Source organism: Triturus cristatus, chromosome 3_1 (assembly GCF_964204655.1).
Source record: "Triturus cristatus chromosome 3_1, aTriCri1.1, whole genome shotgun sequence".
NCBI lineage: Eukaryota > Metazoa > Chordata > Amphibia > Caudata > Salamandridae > Triturus > Triturus cristatus.
Window position 1 is genome coordinate 619,124,942 of NC_140583.1, and position 18,712 is coordinate 619,143,653.

General features: G+C 41.7%; 1 protein-coding gene across 3 annotated transcripts in view; it reads left to right on the top strand.

The window, feature by feature from the left end:
- Window positions 1-18,712, top strand: part of ANKDD1A (ankyrin repeat and death domain containing 1A) — a 419,853-nt gene that overhangs the window by 157,819 nt on the left and 243,322 nt on the right. For 2 of the 3 annotated variants that reach the window (XM_085644556.1, XM_085644557.1), the window contains one exon: window positions 11,799-11,893. Coding sequence is in view for 1 of the 3 variants with exons in the window: in XM_085644555.1 (XP_085500681.1) it covers window positions 11,795-11,893 (99 nt within the window). In the remaining 2 variants the exon portion in view is untranslated. Of the gene's footprint in view, window positions 1-11,794; window positions 11,894-18,712 lie in introns of those variants that run through there. The other variant, XM_085644555.1, reaches the window with a different exon arrangement.

The following is an 18,712-nucleotide window of genomic DNA, read 5'->3' on the forward strand; positions in this document are numbered from 1 at the left end:
GGGACTAGCTAGAGAAATGTATAAACAACTATTTTTTATAGTTATTAAAAGTAAATTCAATGGGGAGGTCTGATTTTTAATAAATACTAAGGAAAAGGAATCTTTAGAAAGTTACCTATTCGCTGTCTGAAGTTAATGGCAGCTAAATTTCAATTTGCTCTCTCATTTCTACCAATCAGTAATTAGTATTTGAATAGGTGTGAAAAAGTACAAAGTGCCATCCAGGAACAAACAATAGGTTGACCTAAATGGACAGAGATGACTCCTCTGAGCTTGACAGAATATGCGGGGTGGGGCTGTGAACATTACTTTTGCATTACAGTGTCTCATCCTGCTGGAAAGTCAAATCCTTTGACGGGTCTGCCTGGTTTTCATACAGCACTTTGGAGCACACTTGAAAGGAAGGGAAACAGCATGTCAAAACAATTCTTGTGTATCTACTGTCTGGTTGCTGAAAACCCTACCTTTTTTCTATTGGACTTGTTTCTCTAGGCTTTTATATATAACAGTGAAGAGTACACTTGAAAGGAAGGGAAATAGGATGCCAAAACAACTGTTGTGTATCCACCTTCCCTAAAAATCTTCTCCTATAAAATAAATGGCACTTTTAATTGAGGAATAAATCATCCACTTGTGCTCTGCCCACTTGGAAAAAATCTACAAAGAGCAAAACATACTTCTTAACAACCCTTGCCACTTCAAGAGGACCTATAAAATCCAAAGAAACAACTTATTCTTCCCATGATACCTCTGGAAATGTATGGACCTCATCTGTGATGTACTTGTTTCCATTCCTTTAACGATGTTCTACAACAAACAACTTCACAAGCATTGTTATTCGGTCATCCATGTAAGACCACCAAAACTTTAATCTAACTTATTTTTCTTAGTGGATTGTCCCTTGTGACCAGTAGGTGTCACTCTAAATTCTCATTTTGCTTGCAGTCACAGGTGGCACAAGTTTATCACCTCGCCAGCCTTCCTTTAAGAACATTGCCACTTTCTGTAACTGTCTTTCCTCATTTGTATCTGTAATCTAGTCTTTCCTCATTCATACACATAATCCAATCTTTCTCTCTGACTATACTATGCAACCACACACTCTTTGTGCATCTCCAAACATTCACTGAAGCCTTGATAAACAAATCGCCCTAGCATTCCTGAATCCTGAAATAAATTGCATTTCAAATTTATATTCATAAAGTGTTGCAAAAAATTAACATCAATGTGGAAGATGCTTGTTGTGTCCCATTATTTCTCAAGAAAAATAACAATAGTTTATGATCATTCTTTATATTAAGTTTACTTCGCGTACATCTGTCCTCTATGTAAAATCCAAAGCCTCCCTTTTGATAGGGGAGGACTTTTCCCTCTTGATCAGTCAGTGCCTTAGATTTATTGCACTCTATGCATTTAATATTTTGTGACCATATTGATCCAAAACCATTATTACTATCATCTACTGTTATGATAGGTATTACAGATTCAGAAAATACGTAGAGGTTTCAAAATTGATGGTTTGAGTAGAAGGAATGCGTGTTCTTGTACCTAATTCCTATAAAAAGGAATATGTTTCTTTACTACCCCTGCAAAGGTGTGGTCACTATAGCGAATTAACACATTTAGAGTAATATTAGCATAACCTGCAGAACAATTTGAGTTGATCCAAATTTATAGGCACCTAAAATTGCTCAATATGCTGCAGAAGATTACCCTTAGGTTTAATTTCCTCTAGCAAAATCATGTGTCCTAAATATTCAACTTCTGGAGCTATAAACTTGTCAAGCACCATTCTCAACATTTCATTGTGTCCTTGGACTGTTTAGGTCTCGCTGAGCCGGCGCATGCGCTGCTCTGCGAGAAATTTAGTGAGTGGCTTTTGAAAGTGCTACCACAGGCTTTTCCTGGCCTCAAGCTTGCGTTCAGGCGAGCGAGCACGCGCGCAGCCACCATGTGGGTTTCTGTCAAGGCTCATTAAGCCTTGCGTGCCTCTCTCCGCCTTGCTTGCGCTTCAATTCCCCCCCCCCCCCCCCCCCCCACCACAGATCGCGTCTTCACTAGTTTTCCGGGAGTGTGTGGAGTTCATTGAGGTTAATCTATTTATGTTTGATTGTAACATGGTGACCCAGAATAATTGTACGCAATACTGCATCTAAACGGGGTAGGAGGAATGATCTGTTTATTAAATGCCTATATCTCTTTGTTTCACTGTTTATTTTCTTCCAAAAGGAAGAGTTGTTTTCTGCTAATAAGTGGCCCAATTCTTTAAAATGTCCTAAGAACTATTTGTCTTCCTCTATGTTAAGGCAGTGAATAGCTTGATCATAATGATTTTTGTCAGCCTTCGTTAGATTTATTTCTCACATGTGGGTTATAGTGTAGGTGGTAATAACATAATTGTTTGCTCACCTAGAGACGTTATTGGCCAGAGACAACCTCTAGGGGTGGGGGAGGTTTAATGTTCCTAACCCTGTTATTGCAGCTCTACCACATTCTCTGGTGCAGAAAAACATTGTATTAGAACATTTAGAGAGCCTCCTCTCATACAAAGGCGCATGTGAACGATATGTATGACGAATTTGAGGTTAAATACAAAGGGCCCGATTCACAGAACTAACTTAAGACAAAATCCTAAACTTACTACCATTTTGGTATTCACAGAAGGCACTTACTCATTTCGGTATTCACAGAAGTTAGGAGTCCTAACTTTAGGACTCCTAAATGCCTTCTGTGAATACCGAAAGTCTTAAAATTAGGATTTTTCTCAGTTTAGTAGTAGTATAGTTAGGACTCCTAATTTTAGGACTCCTAAATGCCTTCTGTGAATACCGAAAGTCTTAAAATTAGGATTTTTCTCAATTTAGTAGTACTATGACTTAGGACTACTAAATTGAGAAAAATCCTAATTTTAAGACTTTCGGTATTCACAGAAGGCATTTAGGAGTCCTAAAGTTAGGAGTCCTAACTATACTACTACTAAACTGAGAAAAATCCTAATTTTAAGACTTTCGGTATTCACAGAAGGCATTTAGGAGTCCTAAACTTAGGACTCCTAACTTCTGTGAATACCGAAATGAGTAAGTGCCTTCTGTGAATACCAAAATGAGTAAGTGCCTTCTGTGAATACCAAAATGGTAGTAAGTTTAGGATTTTGTCTTAAGTTAGTTCTGTGAATCGGGCCCAAAGATTACTTTTCCATGCCATTCTTAATTTTTTTTGTCAAAGGACTTTTCTATCCAATCTATTCACATAGAGCATGTCCGCATACAAAGGTGCCAATGGTACATCATTGTTAGTTATTTTGCCTGGGATAAAATCTATGAATGCAGTCTAGAGTTGACAAGAGTAGTTACTTTAGTTAATTGGTGGTTAGTTATTTTGTCTTGTTTTGATCTTTTCATTTCAGTGTCCTTTTGTTTGGCTTGACAAGCAGTGCACATTTATAATTGTGTTTATTAGCAAAGGAAAGTTCTAGCACCTCCATATGCGATTATGCCCCCTACAACGTTCTTTCAATCATTCGAATAAAGTGACCAGGAAGGACATTTGGTGAATTAAGGCGTATCTCGAATTTTCCTTTAAACGATTTCAGCAAAACTATGCTGAAAGTGCTGATCCGTTTTCCTCCTTCCATCTTCTGATATATGCTGTACATTAAGATGTAGGGAATGGCTTTTGGCAGCGAGCAGGGTTGCCATTAACGTGAATGAATCCAATCCATTATTCTGGATAATGAACGCCTGAGTGACTCATTGAGCTCTCTTTGCAGATATACTTATTTTAGATTGAGCCAGCACCGATGATCTGAATGCACATGATGACCGATGCACATAGCCCACCATGACCGTAGAAGAATCAATGTTTTAATAAGTAAGGGAAAGGTAGACTAAAAATGCTGCACTGTGATCTGGTCTGCAGTGGATCCTTCCAGTGACACTCACCCCAGCTCTTCCATCCATTCTGCTCTAATCTCTTCTTCACAAACTCGCAGCTGCCCCGTTTCCCACTCCCTCTCATATTCCTTCTCCCCGTCCCATTCTTCTCTACCCACACCTTTCTCCCCGTCACTCGTGCACACTTCTCTCTAAATCTTCTTTCGCTCTTTCTCTCGCACACATATCCTCCTCTGGTATTACGCTCTCTCCTGCCACGCATTATCCACAACTCCTTCCCTTTTTTAAAATTCCTTTTTCCATTGGTGTCACTTATTTTTCACCTCACCTCCCACGTAACCTATTTCCCATTACTAGTTCTACAGCGCCGCAAGGTCATACAAACAGCAATAGCACTATGCAAATATGATCACTCCACTGCAAACAAAACAAGCATTGGCATAGCCAATAGGTCTCGTCTTTGGGACCTTGTAAGTGTTTAGCCATGCAACAGTTGATGTTGTTGCACCAAGGATATTGCGCTGCATAACTAAATACTTATAAGGTCCCAAAAGCGAGACCTATTGGCTATGCCAATGCTTGTTTTGCAAATGCCAGGATGTCTTCTTGTAAAGCAGGCACGCACTGCATGACTCCAAAATACTGAAGGCACGAGCTTTTGAAAAACAGAGGCAGCAGATGCTAGCACAAGTCTCATTCTGAGGTATTTAAATAGACCCTCTGGAGTGATGGAAGCTGTTAAGTTGCAGTTCCCGGGTGTCAGTATAAGTTGATGGTCATTGATATTAAGTCTAATGTAGAAACATATTTTGCCCCACCCAACTTAGCTAGCATTTGTGGTATTTTGTGGAAAAAATTACACTTTAACACAATCTGCTTTTTCAGTGAGCGATGGTAAGCACACAATTCCAATGGGTCCGTTGGTTTCGGCCTAGAACTGTTGGTAGCACCCATTCAGCAGCATCAACCCACTTTGTTGCTTTTCCAGCTTTCACTTTCTTCAGTATTTGGGACAATCCCATTCTAATGCTGAAAAGGAAAGTTCTCAATATCTGTTTGAGAAAAGTAGCATCCAGCTTAAGCTCGCTCCCCTTTTATTCTTCCTAAGTAGTGACAGATCATCTTTCTATGGTCATTCAAAATTAAGGCAATTCCCGTTTCATACGCAGTCATTGAATATACTGGAACATTAGAACCTGGTGCAATTCTAATACCTTCCCAGTGTAGGGAACCCATTTCACAAAATAACCCAACATACGAATAGCTTTAGCACAATAAGAAAACAGCTTTACTTCATTCAGATTTAACTTTTTATCATTCCAATGTTCATTCAAAATTGTATCCGAAAAGGCAGTGAAAGGAGAACCTGAACCCGCAAGAACTTTCAACGTTATATTATCAATTTGTATCATTCATCTATGTTGATGATGTAGTTCTTCATCTACCCACAATACGTTTGCTATTTCACAGCTTTTTGTTCCTTTTCAGGTACACTTGATACCAAATGAACATCATTTACTTTGCTGCTGTTCTTGTCAAACACCACAGTAGCTTTTTTTGACCCTCTTTTTAAATATACACAGCGGTTTTCCCAAAGCATAGCAGTTTCCATTAAATACAGGTGGATTTGTCTTTTCCTCCAACTAAAACCTTTTCACTATGTGCGTCGGCTTTAACATGAGCCAAATCCGAAACAGATGTGTTTTTCCTTCATTAAATGAACTAAGGGATCTGATGGAACCTTGAGCACTGTTTTCTGTGTCTATTGTCTCAGGCAGAGTTATGGCTACTCGTGTGAATCTTTTTGTTATGACTTGTTTTGGATTGCTTTTACTGACTAGCAATATTACAAAAGTCTCCTTTTGTGGAAAAGATTCTTAATGCAGCAACAAATGAATCAAAAGGTTCATTTATGAACTGGCATGTGGTATACATTGTATGCATTTCCATTACAATGCACTGCCCCGCTGGGAAATGTAAATGTATCTTGTTAAGAGATTTGATTAAAAAAAGAAATCTTAGACACAAGCTGTTGTATCAACAGAAGTGATCCATGTTGGAAGATGCTCAAATACTTCATGACATTCTGTACTCAAGGCGGTAATAAGTAATGTGTTTTTCTAGCTGGATCAAATGACTGGCCTTTAGTGACAAGGATAATAATTAGCAATTTACCAGGGCTTGGATTAAATGTCTGCTCATATTCGTAGGTGGTTTGTGCAAAAGCGTTTGCTGTTGAATACATTTCTGTAGTATTGAATTACGCTGTGAGCTGTCTATCAAGATTAATTGCAGAAAACACTGCTTTGGATATTGAAAGAATAGATGAGATGGAAAATGCGGATATTAGTGTATGTCTTATCACTCATGGTCTGGATCAGAGAAGAAATGAAGGGACAATGTGGAGAATGATGCTATAGTTAAACATTGTGGTGAACCCATGGTAGATGCGGGTCTGGAGAAGTTGATAATATCTGATCTGTGACCCTATTATTAGAAAAGATGAACTGGGGGTATATATAATGGTTTGATTTTCAGGGGTACCAGATTAGTAGTACCCAGAGAATTTCGGAGCAGGGTTATTGAAATTGTCCATGAGACACCTGGGCATTACTAAAATAAAATACCGCCTATGTGAAGTTCTCTGGTGGCCAGAACTTGATTTAGAAGTTGGATGGAAAGTAAGGAGTTGTAGAGCATGTGCTGTCAGCAATAAGGGATGGAAAGTACGTGTTCCTCCCATAGAATGAAGAGCGCTTTCAACTGCTCCATGGTAAGAGATTGCTGTGGAGATAGTGGGACTACTGAAGGGTGTAGTTTCCACTCCCTGTCTGATAGTGGTGGTGGATTTATTTTCCAGATGGCCTGAAGACTTCTCTTTAGGGAGATTACTTCCAAATCCGCTATAAAATATGTTGAAAAATTAATTTGCAGGAAAGATTCCCTGGAAAGGTTCTGACCGAAATTGATGTACAATTCGGCTCAGGAGGTGGAGAAATTCTTGGGTTGCAATGGCATAAAACATAACCGATGTTTCTACACCAGCCTGAAAGCAACAACATGTTAGAACGTTTTATTAGAACAAGGAAGGAAGGTAAGCAATTGGCCGGAATGAGTAAGATAGAATGAAAAGAAGTGCTACATGAATATTTGGTGCATATAGGCTTTCCCCACATTCCACAACTGGTAAAATACCCTTTGAACTCTTCAGAGGTAGAACACCTCCTACTAAATTGAATCCAAGTTGAATGAGTTGGACGAGGAGTTCGTTGATTGAGTGTTTCCATTGACGATGACAGGAGGTCTAAACAAAAAAAACTGAAAACGTAAATTGCTTTTTGATTGAATGAATGGTGTAGGTTAAATTGGGGTGAGAGTGGGTGATGTGTTAAAGATTCGGACTCCAGTGGAAGTGTAAGAATGGTCCCAATAGACTGAACCCAGAAAAGTGGTGAAGTGTTCAACGACGCTGTTAAGATCAAAGATGGTTGAATCTGGAATTTAAGCAGCTTTTCTGTTTGTCGCAACAGTACCTGGAACAGAAACAGTGTTAGCGGGTCTGCTGGTTCTAATCGTGATTGCTCTGTACCTAACATGCTGGACAGAGAGATGAAATGGCACTGTAGAAGGGAGAAACTGTAGAATAATATTTTTCACACAGTTGACAAGCTCGCATGCGTCTACCTCACTTAAATTGGCATAGTTTTGCATGTTTGCTTGCAGTGTCTCGGACTGCTCTGTTGGCCTTGTGTTACAGCTACACAAACGATGAAACACAAAGGAAGATGCAGCATTCCAAAGAACAAGGATAGCAATTTAGCAGGTTATTCAGACCTTAGTAGTCAAATGGGGATCCTTGTAGACGTTGTATTACAGGATATTGAACCTAGGATGAGGCCAGCTAAATAGTCGCTGGTGTATATACTTACTGTTGGACTTACAACCCATAAAGAAATGGACTGAGGTAGCGCTCCAGGTAAAAGGGTTGTGTTTGGAATGGGGCCTTAGAGCTGCCAATGGTAGGACCAAGTCTGATGCTCTGGGTGCTGCGACATTTGATAACGGGCGATCCAAAAGTAGGATCGATCACATCTTGGTAAACCTGGAAATTTGGCACATTGTGCTAGATATGGTAGTACAAACTCGCACTGAAAGCGACCACAACCCTCTGATTCTCACCTTGGACATTCAAGGCTTTAGTCCCACGGCCGTTGGGAATACAGCAAGTTGCGGTGCCCCGTTAATAATGGGTAATGACTTTAGAAGGGTCAAATGGGCTAAGGTGGCACTCGATGATACAAAGGTGTTAGAAATTAGGGCCCTGGTAGCAAGGGCGCTAGGAGATATAATTGAGTGTAGTTCACAGGAAATTCTCAATGTTAAATTGCCTTTGATTCATCCCGAGCTCACCAGTAGGCTGAAGAGCTTTTTTATGAATTCAAAGCCTATGAGGGTTAACCAAAAATGTGAACCTAATTCTTGGTACAATGAGCTATGTAGGTCTACTCATAAAGCCCTTCTGACCGCCATTAAATCTAGGAACCACCCCATAATTAAACAGGCTCGGATCTTGTATAAATCTACTCTAAGGCAGGCTAAAAGAGAGTGGGACGAGGAACATTGGAAGGACCTGCTGAAAGCTTGCAAAGGCAGGAATATGACCCAATTTTGGGATTTAATAAAGTGGGGGAATGGGCACAGGTCAATAACCCCAAATAATAACGTGGACCCCCACCATTGGATTGCCCACTTTGAAGCCCAATACCAGCAGGGCACAGAGCGGGTGTCCTTTGTCCCACCCATGTCCATTGATACTCCCTTACGGTTCAGTACTAAGGAGGTTGAAGTGGTCCTGAAGAATATACCGAGTGGCAAAGCACCCGGTCCTGACTGTATCCCAGCGGATTTATTTAGGCAGGGTGGTGACCTTTGGGTCCCATATATAACGAATCTGATGAACTCATTGGCGGGGGGAACCCCATTTCCCAACTCTTGGTCCGGTGCGGAAATAATCCGGATTTTTAAAAGGGGGGATCGGTCTGCACCGGGCAATTATAGGCCAATTAGTCTTATCGATGCCTTGCAAAAGATCATTGCCCATGTCATCCTAGGAAGAATCCAAAGTTGGATGGAGGAAAAGAATATATTATCTAATCTTCAAGTAGGGTTCCGGGCCCATATGGGAACACTGCACCAGGTCTTTAGGTTCGTTTTACTTTACTGGAAGGAGGTCCTTTTGGGTAAGGGGCTTATTTTTGCAGCATTTGTGGATTTAAAATCTGCATTTGACCTTGTCCCCAGATCTAAACTTTGGGATGTTTTACTAAGGTTAGGGATGCCCAAGGAATTAGTGGACTTCGTGATCAAGCTTCACAGCTCCAACTATGCTCAGGTTCGCTGGGGGAAACCAGGAGAGGTCACCGAAAGATTCAAAGTAGAGAAAGGAGTCCGCCAAGGGTGCATCCTGGCCCCAACACTGTTTTCCTTGTTTATAAACGGGGTTGTCCAGTACTTCGACAATTACCCCACCGATGCTCCAAAGCTGGTAGGCCAAAAGGTGCCCCTACTCATGTTCACTGATGATACCCTGATATTATCTAAAACTCAGCAGGGTTTGCAGCGGGCCCTATCTCGTTTTAAGGCCTTTTGCAGCGAACATGAGCTAGAGGTTAATGTGGAGAAAACAAAATTTATGGTACTCCATGGGGCAGGTGCTGTTTCGGCAAACGTTTTTATGTGTGGGAAGCTATTGGAGCAGGCCAAGGTATTTACTTACCTTGGCATTACCTTTGGTGAAAAGTTGAGTTGGACTCCCCAGGTGAAGCTCCTAGCTCTGAAACATTCACAGCTAGCAGGAGCCCTTTTAAGGGAGCATAGGCTCTCACAAACTAAGCCATTGGCTCCAGCTGTTAAGCTGTACTCCCTGAAAATAGTCCCTGCTATTTTATACGGTGCTGAGATCTGGGGTTGTAGTAATTTGTCTGATTTAGCCCTGGCCCAATAGAAATTTTTAAGATCACTTGTGGGCCTTCCACGATCGACCCCACAAATCCACCTTCTGTTTGATCTTGGCTGTAATCCCATTGAGGACATTGCACAGCTTAGAATGTTGCTCTTTTGGAGAAGGCTGTGGTCTACCCCCGAATTACATCATTTCGCAAAGGCTTTGCTTGAGGTAAGGGGGTTGGACACCTTAAACAAGATCATTTGGTTAAAAGCTATCAAAACCCTTCTTACTGACATGGGAATGAGGGATTTGTGGGTATCCCCGGAAGCGGCTGTTTTTCCAACTAAAACAGAATTTAGAGTTGCATACTGGAGCTTAGTAAAATCTAGGAGACACTCTGCTCTGGTAGGCTCCCCATTGACTAGAGATTTCTGGGATTTTAAAGATGAACCATTCCTCGAATCCTATTGGGACCTAATTACCAAACCTAGAGATCGTAGGTTGTATCACCAGTTTAGGGTTGAAACGCTCCCACTTAGGAAATTTACCAGCAAATGGAAATCTGGTAAGGGAGACAGATGTCCATTTTGTCCTAACTGTATAGAAAATGTAAGCCACTTTCTCTACGTTTGTCCAGCTTATCATTTGGCTAGGAGCACATGGCTCAAACCTTTGAGCAGAACTCTTGGTACAACTTCTGCTCTGACTGCCAAAAGGTTACTGAAAATTGGTGACAACGAAACAATTATCATAGGGGTAGCCAAATTCCTTAGCTGGTCCTGGGCTATTCGCGAAAGAAATGGTGGACCATAGCAACTTGTTAATTTTATTCTTTTAGAAGGAATTTTAATGGTCATTTTAAAATTTTAAAATGTATTGTATGGTTGTGTAAGATCTTATTTGCTGTGATTTCCAATCTACGGCTGTGGTTTTTCACATTGTTTTTATTATCTGTATATATATGTCTTTTAAGATGAATAATCGAAATAAAGACTTCTTTGAATTGAATTACTGAGTATATGCTGGTCTTACTATATGTAGAGCTACAATATGTTTCCTCCTCATAGCTTTATTCTTCATTCATCCTGCAAGTAACGGTTTGCAATGGGTAAATGGAACAGGGGTAGGTAGTGTCCAGGCATGCAATGACCCTTTGCACATTTTAATTCGTTTTGCCCACTTTTAATGGCCATTCTCAACTAAGCTGTTTTTCATATGTTCAATTTTTCCACAGCATTCAGGGTACGAGTCATGTGCCAGTTAAATTTTTAACATCAGATCAAGTCCTCTGAAATGGTTGGGATTCCACTGATGTAAATAGACTGGGATTCGGGGTAACTATTAGAGAATGTTTAATCAACAGTGCTTTAATATTTTATCAGCAACAAACTGATGTTATGTTTTAAAAATTGGCAAACTTTGATTGTTTTATATGTTTTATTTGGTAATATTATTAAGGTTTTAACTAACTAAACAATAAACTTACTTTGACAGTCTTATTGACTTTTCCAATACTTGTTTTATTATAGTAGATTGTAACAAAAAAATCACATTAAAATAAATTTCGAGAACGTAATGTTTCCTCAGAACAAAATGAGTACCCAGGAGGAAAGCTATTTCTGAACCCCTCCCCCCCCCCCCCCCCCCCCGCCCCCCCGCATGTGCTCCTTCTCTGTGTATGGGGCCGGGGTCATGCCGTGGAATGTCTTTTAACTGCTTTTGACATTGCCTTGGTTGATGGTACAGTCAGTTCTGGGACCTCCAGACCAGACCACAAAAAGTGAAGTTTCGAAATTAAGTCTCGGTCAATGTTTTTTCTCAGGCACTGGAAAAGCCTCTTTAATTAAAATCCTCAAGAATGGTTCATTGCTTTGATCTCATCTTGTGCTCTGTTTCCTTATAGTGATTACACCGGTTTCCCTTACTGGTCCTGTTTTCTTTGCCTCTGTTTCAGACAGATCGGACTGCCTTGCACTGGGCAGCTGGGGCTGGACATGAGAAAGCGGTCAGATTACTTCTGGAGCACGAGGCCTTGGTGGATGAAGAAGATTGTGTAAGCATCCATGCTACCTCTCAGCTTTTTTGTTTTCATCACATATTCGGATCATCATTTAGAAATGCTAGGTAATAAATACCGCTATTGTGGTATTTATTATGGCACTTTGAAAGTGTGACAGCGTATGTTTAGCCTTTTGCACTCATAAATGTGGAATCATTTGTGGAAATACAATTTTAGCAAATGTTTCTGCTTTTATTTGGACTTATGTGCCAGCAGCGGCTGGGTTTAAATGTGCATGTTTTCGTTGCTGTGTTAAACTCTTACTGAACTTGTAGTATTGGAATCCTGCATTACTAGTCTGCAAATGAGTACAATGCTGTGGATATGTGCTAATCCGATTATCACATTTTTGAGCAACTCGCGAACGAGGGCCCCAGTGCTCCCGAAGCCACGCGTGGCCTGCAGCACAGCAGACTGGTGACAAACAAATTGAGCGCTCAACTGTGAAGCCCTGGGTATCTCCCTGACCTTAGTACAGCTCTTTTTCAAAGTCAATTTCAGTTTCACTGAGCACCATCATTGTCCCAAGGATTAGGCGGTGGACCATGTCAGTTCATCATACATCCAGCAACATCCTGTTTCCTTCCGCCTTCCCAGGAGATATGAATGAGCACTGCACTGGCCCTAATCGGCAGGAGTGAGTCTGCCTGCTGCTGGAACCGCTTGGATTCCAAGTGCTAGGCTGCTCTCCGGGCTCCACTGGTGCGCTGTCTGCTTCCTCCTCCTGTGACAGTAGCATTTGCCACCATCTTGACGTTCATGGAAATGATTGTCGCCTCTACTGAGATTTGAATTAGATTGAACAGACTCTTATGTTCATACCACCTTCTTTCTCCAACAGGTGTAAACTTGATGACAAGTCGAAATATGCTAATTCTTGTAAATGTTGTAGCAGCTACTGGTGGGTCAAGTAGGATTTTACTTATAAGAAAAGCTAAGGAGGTCTTATATTTCTTAGATACACATTTTTTGGAGGTGCCAGTCCACATTCTCTGGGTCTACAATAGTCCCTATGAGACTTTTGTCCCGTGAAGATAAATGTAAACTATTTCTTACAATATGCAACGAAGCGATGTATCTCACAGCATCGTTCCACTTACTAGATACTATCTATCCCCTATACTTGCCGCGGTCCATGCAGGTAACTGCGGTGGGCCCTGTAAGGGGGGATTTCGAGGCACGATGCCAAGGAAAAATTAAATAAATAAATAATTTACCCTGAGCATCGTCCCTCGAAATCCCCCCTTGTACCGCCCCATCGCTGCTACTTGCACGGACCGCAGCTGCCCTGTACGCTCTTACCTTGACTCAACGAACGCCCATCTATCATCTCCCTTACCCATTCATGCTGCATCCGACATTACTGGCTCCATAGCTTATTTGCGATTTCAAATCTATCCTTTCACCCTCTGTCCCATCATCGTTGCTCTCTAGTGCCTCAACTAAACTTGACCTGTGTGTAAATGTGTATGCTACAAATATTCCATTCTTGCATTCTGGGAAAATTTCATAGCATAATGAGCCATATACGTCATAAAGGTCTTGGAATTTCATCACTCTCCTTCCATCTATCAAACGCAACATTTTAGGATCATCATCTTATTGTTGCCAATAGCATGACTTTGTACCTAGCTGTGATCTGAATAATGATTTGGTCAGTTTTACGACACTATTTACCATAATAAGTCATGTACCTTTAAATCAATATGTTACAGGCCATCTACAAACGGTAGGCACAGTCTCACGGACCGCCTGTCAAAGAAAGCCTCTGTCAAGAGAACTTGCAGAGCGGAGGCAAGCAGCAAACCATACTTCGATGGTCCCATTGACCTTCTCCAAAAGTTTTCACTAAGATATTATCTTTAGATCACGGAAAGAGGGCAGGAATACAGCTATTATGGCATGATTTACTGAAAGACAATCTATAGGCCTCAATTCAGAACTCTTTCATGCTCTGGGGTTCTATAAAGTACAAAACGAAATTCAACTCTTTAAGAACAAGCATTTGCAATGCAATAGGTCTTGCATTTACACAAGTTTAAGCTATTCGTTTAGTAAATGACATGCTTTTCATTTATGTTTTAAAAACTAAAACAAAAATAAAAGGCATTGTCATTTGCAAGGTCAGTCGCTCAAACTCGCGTAAATGCGAGACCTATTGCATTGCAAATGCTTGTTTATGGATTGTATTAGTTTGGTTTAATGTATTTATTTTTTTAGTTTCTAATGTCTTCAACCAGAAGCAGGACAGGTTGGTGAATTAATATTTTACTTCACAATTATTAAAATGTTCATCCCAAATTATCTTTGTTAATCAATGAAGAAGCTGAGAAGAGGGTTAAAAATAATGCATCACCAGTCCTAATCTTAAGCTCACAACCAAAGTAGATCTTTTCCAATTTAAGATTGATTTCTAAAGCAGACGCTACTTTATTCAATTTTGATGGAATTTAGAAGTAAGGGTTCAACGGCATAGAGTGTAATTGCAGGGATTTTAGAGGAATATAATTGAATTGAGGAGATACCATCTCTTTTTCTGAAGGTCCTATAAAATTGAAGCAAACCCATGCCAAAAGAGAAAGCCATTGCTACTTGACTTTTATGATGCCTTAACAAAACAAGGTGCTGCGAGGCAGCAGTGACAGCATCGGCCAGTTATTTGGCAAGCGCCTCCTGATCCCCCAGCCCATTCTCTGGGGACAGGAGTGGCAGGCGGTGGGGAGCGGGCTGGAGGAACAGGTGGCAAACTGCAGAGTGAACAGACCTTTTCGAGCGGATCTGCAGGGGCACCATTCTGTGCAGGCGAGGCTGATGGACAGCCACCGGGAAGGGGTGCTGATAAAGCTGCCCCCTACGTACACACTCCACACAATCCATCCAACGGATAATTGTAGTAATTGGATTTGTTGCACGGCTCAAGGAGAAAAACAAATGCTTGGGGCAGAAAAGGGGGAAAGAGTGTGGCGGTGAGAGTTTAAGGCAGGGCCATTATGGAGACAGCAGGTGGAAGGGGCACAGGGGCATCCAGAGGGTGTGCCCACCAAGAACACGGACACGTGCAGCGCCAAGGAGCACGACTGGTTCATGCACACAGGGATCTCTCTGTACCCTAACCTGTGGCCAGCACACCGATTGTGCTGCAGGAAAAAGTTCGCAAAAAGTAAACGATCGATTTTTAACCAAACTACAGCGGCCTGTAACGTGCTGCGCGCGCCTTCAGGTGCCCTGCTAAGTTCTGTAAAGCAGAAAGAAGTGCTATATGGGCGTTCAACCAGAAATGGCCCGCGGGGCTGGGTTAGGGCAGACTGCACACTCCCTGCCCTTTAAAATCCCTAGCCTGTCCTGCAGCCAGGATTTCCCGAGATCAGGATACATTCTCCACTCCTCGGTATCCTGAATATAAAGGATGAAAAATCCCATACACAAGCTAGAGGAAAGGAACCAAAATCGGTCACTATCGACTAATCCAACAGAACACAAAAAATGCATTTGCCACAAAAAAATAATTCTTGGGAGTCAATTCTCTGTCCTCCTGCTACGTGCTCTGCTGCAGGTGTAACAGTATGAGTAACAAGGGAACCCGATGAAGGTAGCTTTGGACCTCGGGTAATTACGTATTTTTAAAGAACAAAGGTCCTTAGCTTAAACAAAAATAATGTAACTGTCTACACAGAGACTTAGATAAGACCTATGTATATTCTTCCAGTGTCCAGCCGGACAAAGGAACATTTATTTTGAAAATAGCAAAAGTTTTCTAAACGAGATAAAGGTGCACGAAGGCAATGAAACAAGGGCACAGTCCTGTACCGAGTTTACAACAAGGAAATGGGAAGAGGAAAGGAATGACAGGCAAAGACTTTGGGAGCAAACAAGGAGGCTTACAATACAATAAAGAACTCAAGTAAGCTCAGACCAACAGAAACCACAATACATTTTTCACAGTGGATAAATTGTGGTACTGTTATGAAAAGTCGACGTTTCGATCCCTAGCTCCTAATACAGTGGGATCATCCTCAAAATAAATGTTCCTTTGTCCGGCTGGACACTGGAAGAATATACATAGGTCTTATCTAAGTCTCTGTGTAGACAGTTTTTTGAAAAAATCATGAACACCCAGTTGTCAACCTACATACATAACAACAACCTGCTGGACGACACCCAGTTTGGGTTTCGACAGGGCCACGGAACAGAGACTGCGCTCATAAAAGCAGCGGATGAGATAAGGTCCATTATGGATAACGGAGGCGCAGCAATCCTGATACTCCTAGATCTCTCCGCGGCATTCGACACAGTTGATCATGTCACCTTGATCAACCGTGTCACGGCCATGGGAATAATAGACAAAGCTAAAGATCTTCTCACATCATTTTTGTCTAACCGCCCACAAACAGTGAAGATAGGCAACTATATCTCTCATACTTTCTCCTTGCCTTGTGGAGTACCGCAGGGATCCTCGCTAAGCCCGACACTTTTCAACATATATGTGTCGGACTTGGCGAGGGTCATAAAATCCTATGGAATCTCACTTACTACATACGCTGACGACACCCAATTGGTGTTGTCTGTGCATAATGACGGCACCTCTGTGGCAGCCAATTTCCAAAATGGAATGATGGCAATAAGCTCCTGGATGTCATCCAATTGTCTAAAATTGAATTCTGATAAAACAGAAGTGATGACATTCGGGAGACTGCAACCCACTTGGTCCCCGCAATGGTGGCCATCTCAGATGGGACAACCTCCTGAACCAGTGACCAAGGTACGAAACTTGGGTGCCATCTTCGATAATAAGTTGTCCTTCCAGCAACACGCTAATTCGGTGGTCTCCTCATCTTTTCACATCCTAAAAAGGATTAAAAAACTAATCCCATACCTTCCTCCATCAGCAGGCAAAACCTTGGTCAGCTCACTAGTCCTCTCCAAAGTAGACTACTGTAATGCCCTCCTACTAAATGCACAACAAAAGGTCCTAAATAGATTGCAGACAGTGCAAAATGCGGCAGCTAGGATACTGCTATCCATTCCCAAGTATGCATCCATCTCCCCTCATATCAAACAATTACATTGGTTGCCGGTGAGAAGCCGGATCAAATTTAAGGCTTTATGCATAGCATTCAAAACTATCCACAACCAAGGCCCTTTATTCTTAAAAGAAGCCTTCCGCCCGCTGGAACACCTTAGAACATTACGCTCATCCACAGCTCATTTACTAAGGGTCCCTCGAACAAGAAGAGCGAATTGGGGAGACAAGCGTTTCTCTGTCGCCACAGCCAAGTTGTGGAACACGCTCCCCCTCCACATTAAATCTGCGCCAACACTGCTCAATTTCAGGAAAAAACTAAAAACTTGGTTGTTCCCAGCCTAATTACTCCCGATTCATTGGATGTTCCACAACTACAGCGCCGAGACACCCTCGGGTATTTGCGCGCTCTAAAAATCGCTCAAATAAATAAATAAAATAAAATAAATAAGCTAAGGACCTTTGTTCTGCTGCAGATGTAAGCCAGCTTTCTCCCGAAATGTGTTATCTCAGTCTCCCACCAGTTGCCAAGCCATGCAGCATACGCAGGCCTCAAGGCGGCCAAAATTATCACTGCTCGTGCAGTTCCTGGAGGCAGCATTGAAAGCAGTGACCAGAAAAGGAGGGCTCACCAACTGACAAAGGAGGCCAGGTGCTAAAAAGGGCAAAAACGTCAGAGGTCCTCATTTTATCCTGCTGAAAGGAACGATCTAAAGGTCTCAAAAGAGTGCTCTAGTAGGCTAGATGTCGTCTGTGAAACCAGAAGTCCTTCTTTCCAACTGTAACGTCAAAGCTGTGTGATTCTGGGCAATCACTGTTTTGTCAGCGTGCCAGTTCTTTAAACTGCAAAGCATGAAGGAGAAGGATTTCTCAGTCTAGCTCATTCTACAAAATGAGCTCAGTAGCATGAGAGACAAGCAGTGGATACACGTAAATCCACCAATGAACTGGTCTTCAAACTTGAACCTAAGGAATAAAATCATCTATTCTGTCCTATGCTTTTCAATGCAGTTTTTGGGTGCGCAAAGGCAACACTAAATGAAGAACGATGAAACCTGTACGTGGTACATTACCCAATAGCCCATTGGCTGCGAACCATTCTGTCCCAAATCCAATGCGTTCTCCAGTTTTACCACTGCATATGGAGCAGGAGCACTGACCTGCACAGAGCTCACCCAATAAACTGGCGCAGTGCTGGCTGACTGCAGAATGCCATGTCTCATCACAAACTGTACAACTCGGCTACAGTGGGTTTTGAACATATAACTTAAGAAGTACTTCAAAATATTCACCAGTCAGAAATTTTGGACAAAACTGGACCAACGTATGTTCAGAGGACCCACTTAAGTTCAGGTAAGAGAGTTAACTCCTGACGATTCCACCAGTGCTTCATGCTCCTATTCCATGACGGTGAGTATGCAACTATGGTCCAGTGATCTATGTTCACATTCTTAGCAATGAAAGTTATTGGAAAGGGATGACAATGCATTTGAGGACAACAACTGCAAGTTAGAACTATTTTTGTTGTTGGGCCATGAAAATGCAAACTACAGCAAGTTTTGATTGTGTACCTCTGAACAGCACAACAATGATTGATAGATCATTTCCAGCAACTGGTCAGGCTTGGACTGGACATTCTTGGTCTACCAAGCTAGGAAGAGGGAGCATCAGACAACTGGTCAGGCCTGGAAAAAGCAGCCATCATACTAAACTAAGCCTGGATGGGTACCAATGCCATGCCACCTACACAAGACTATGTGAAGTAACCTCTGGCAACTATGAGTGTAAGATAT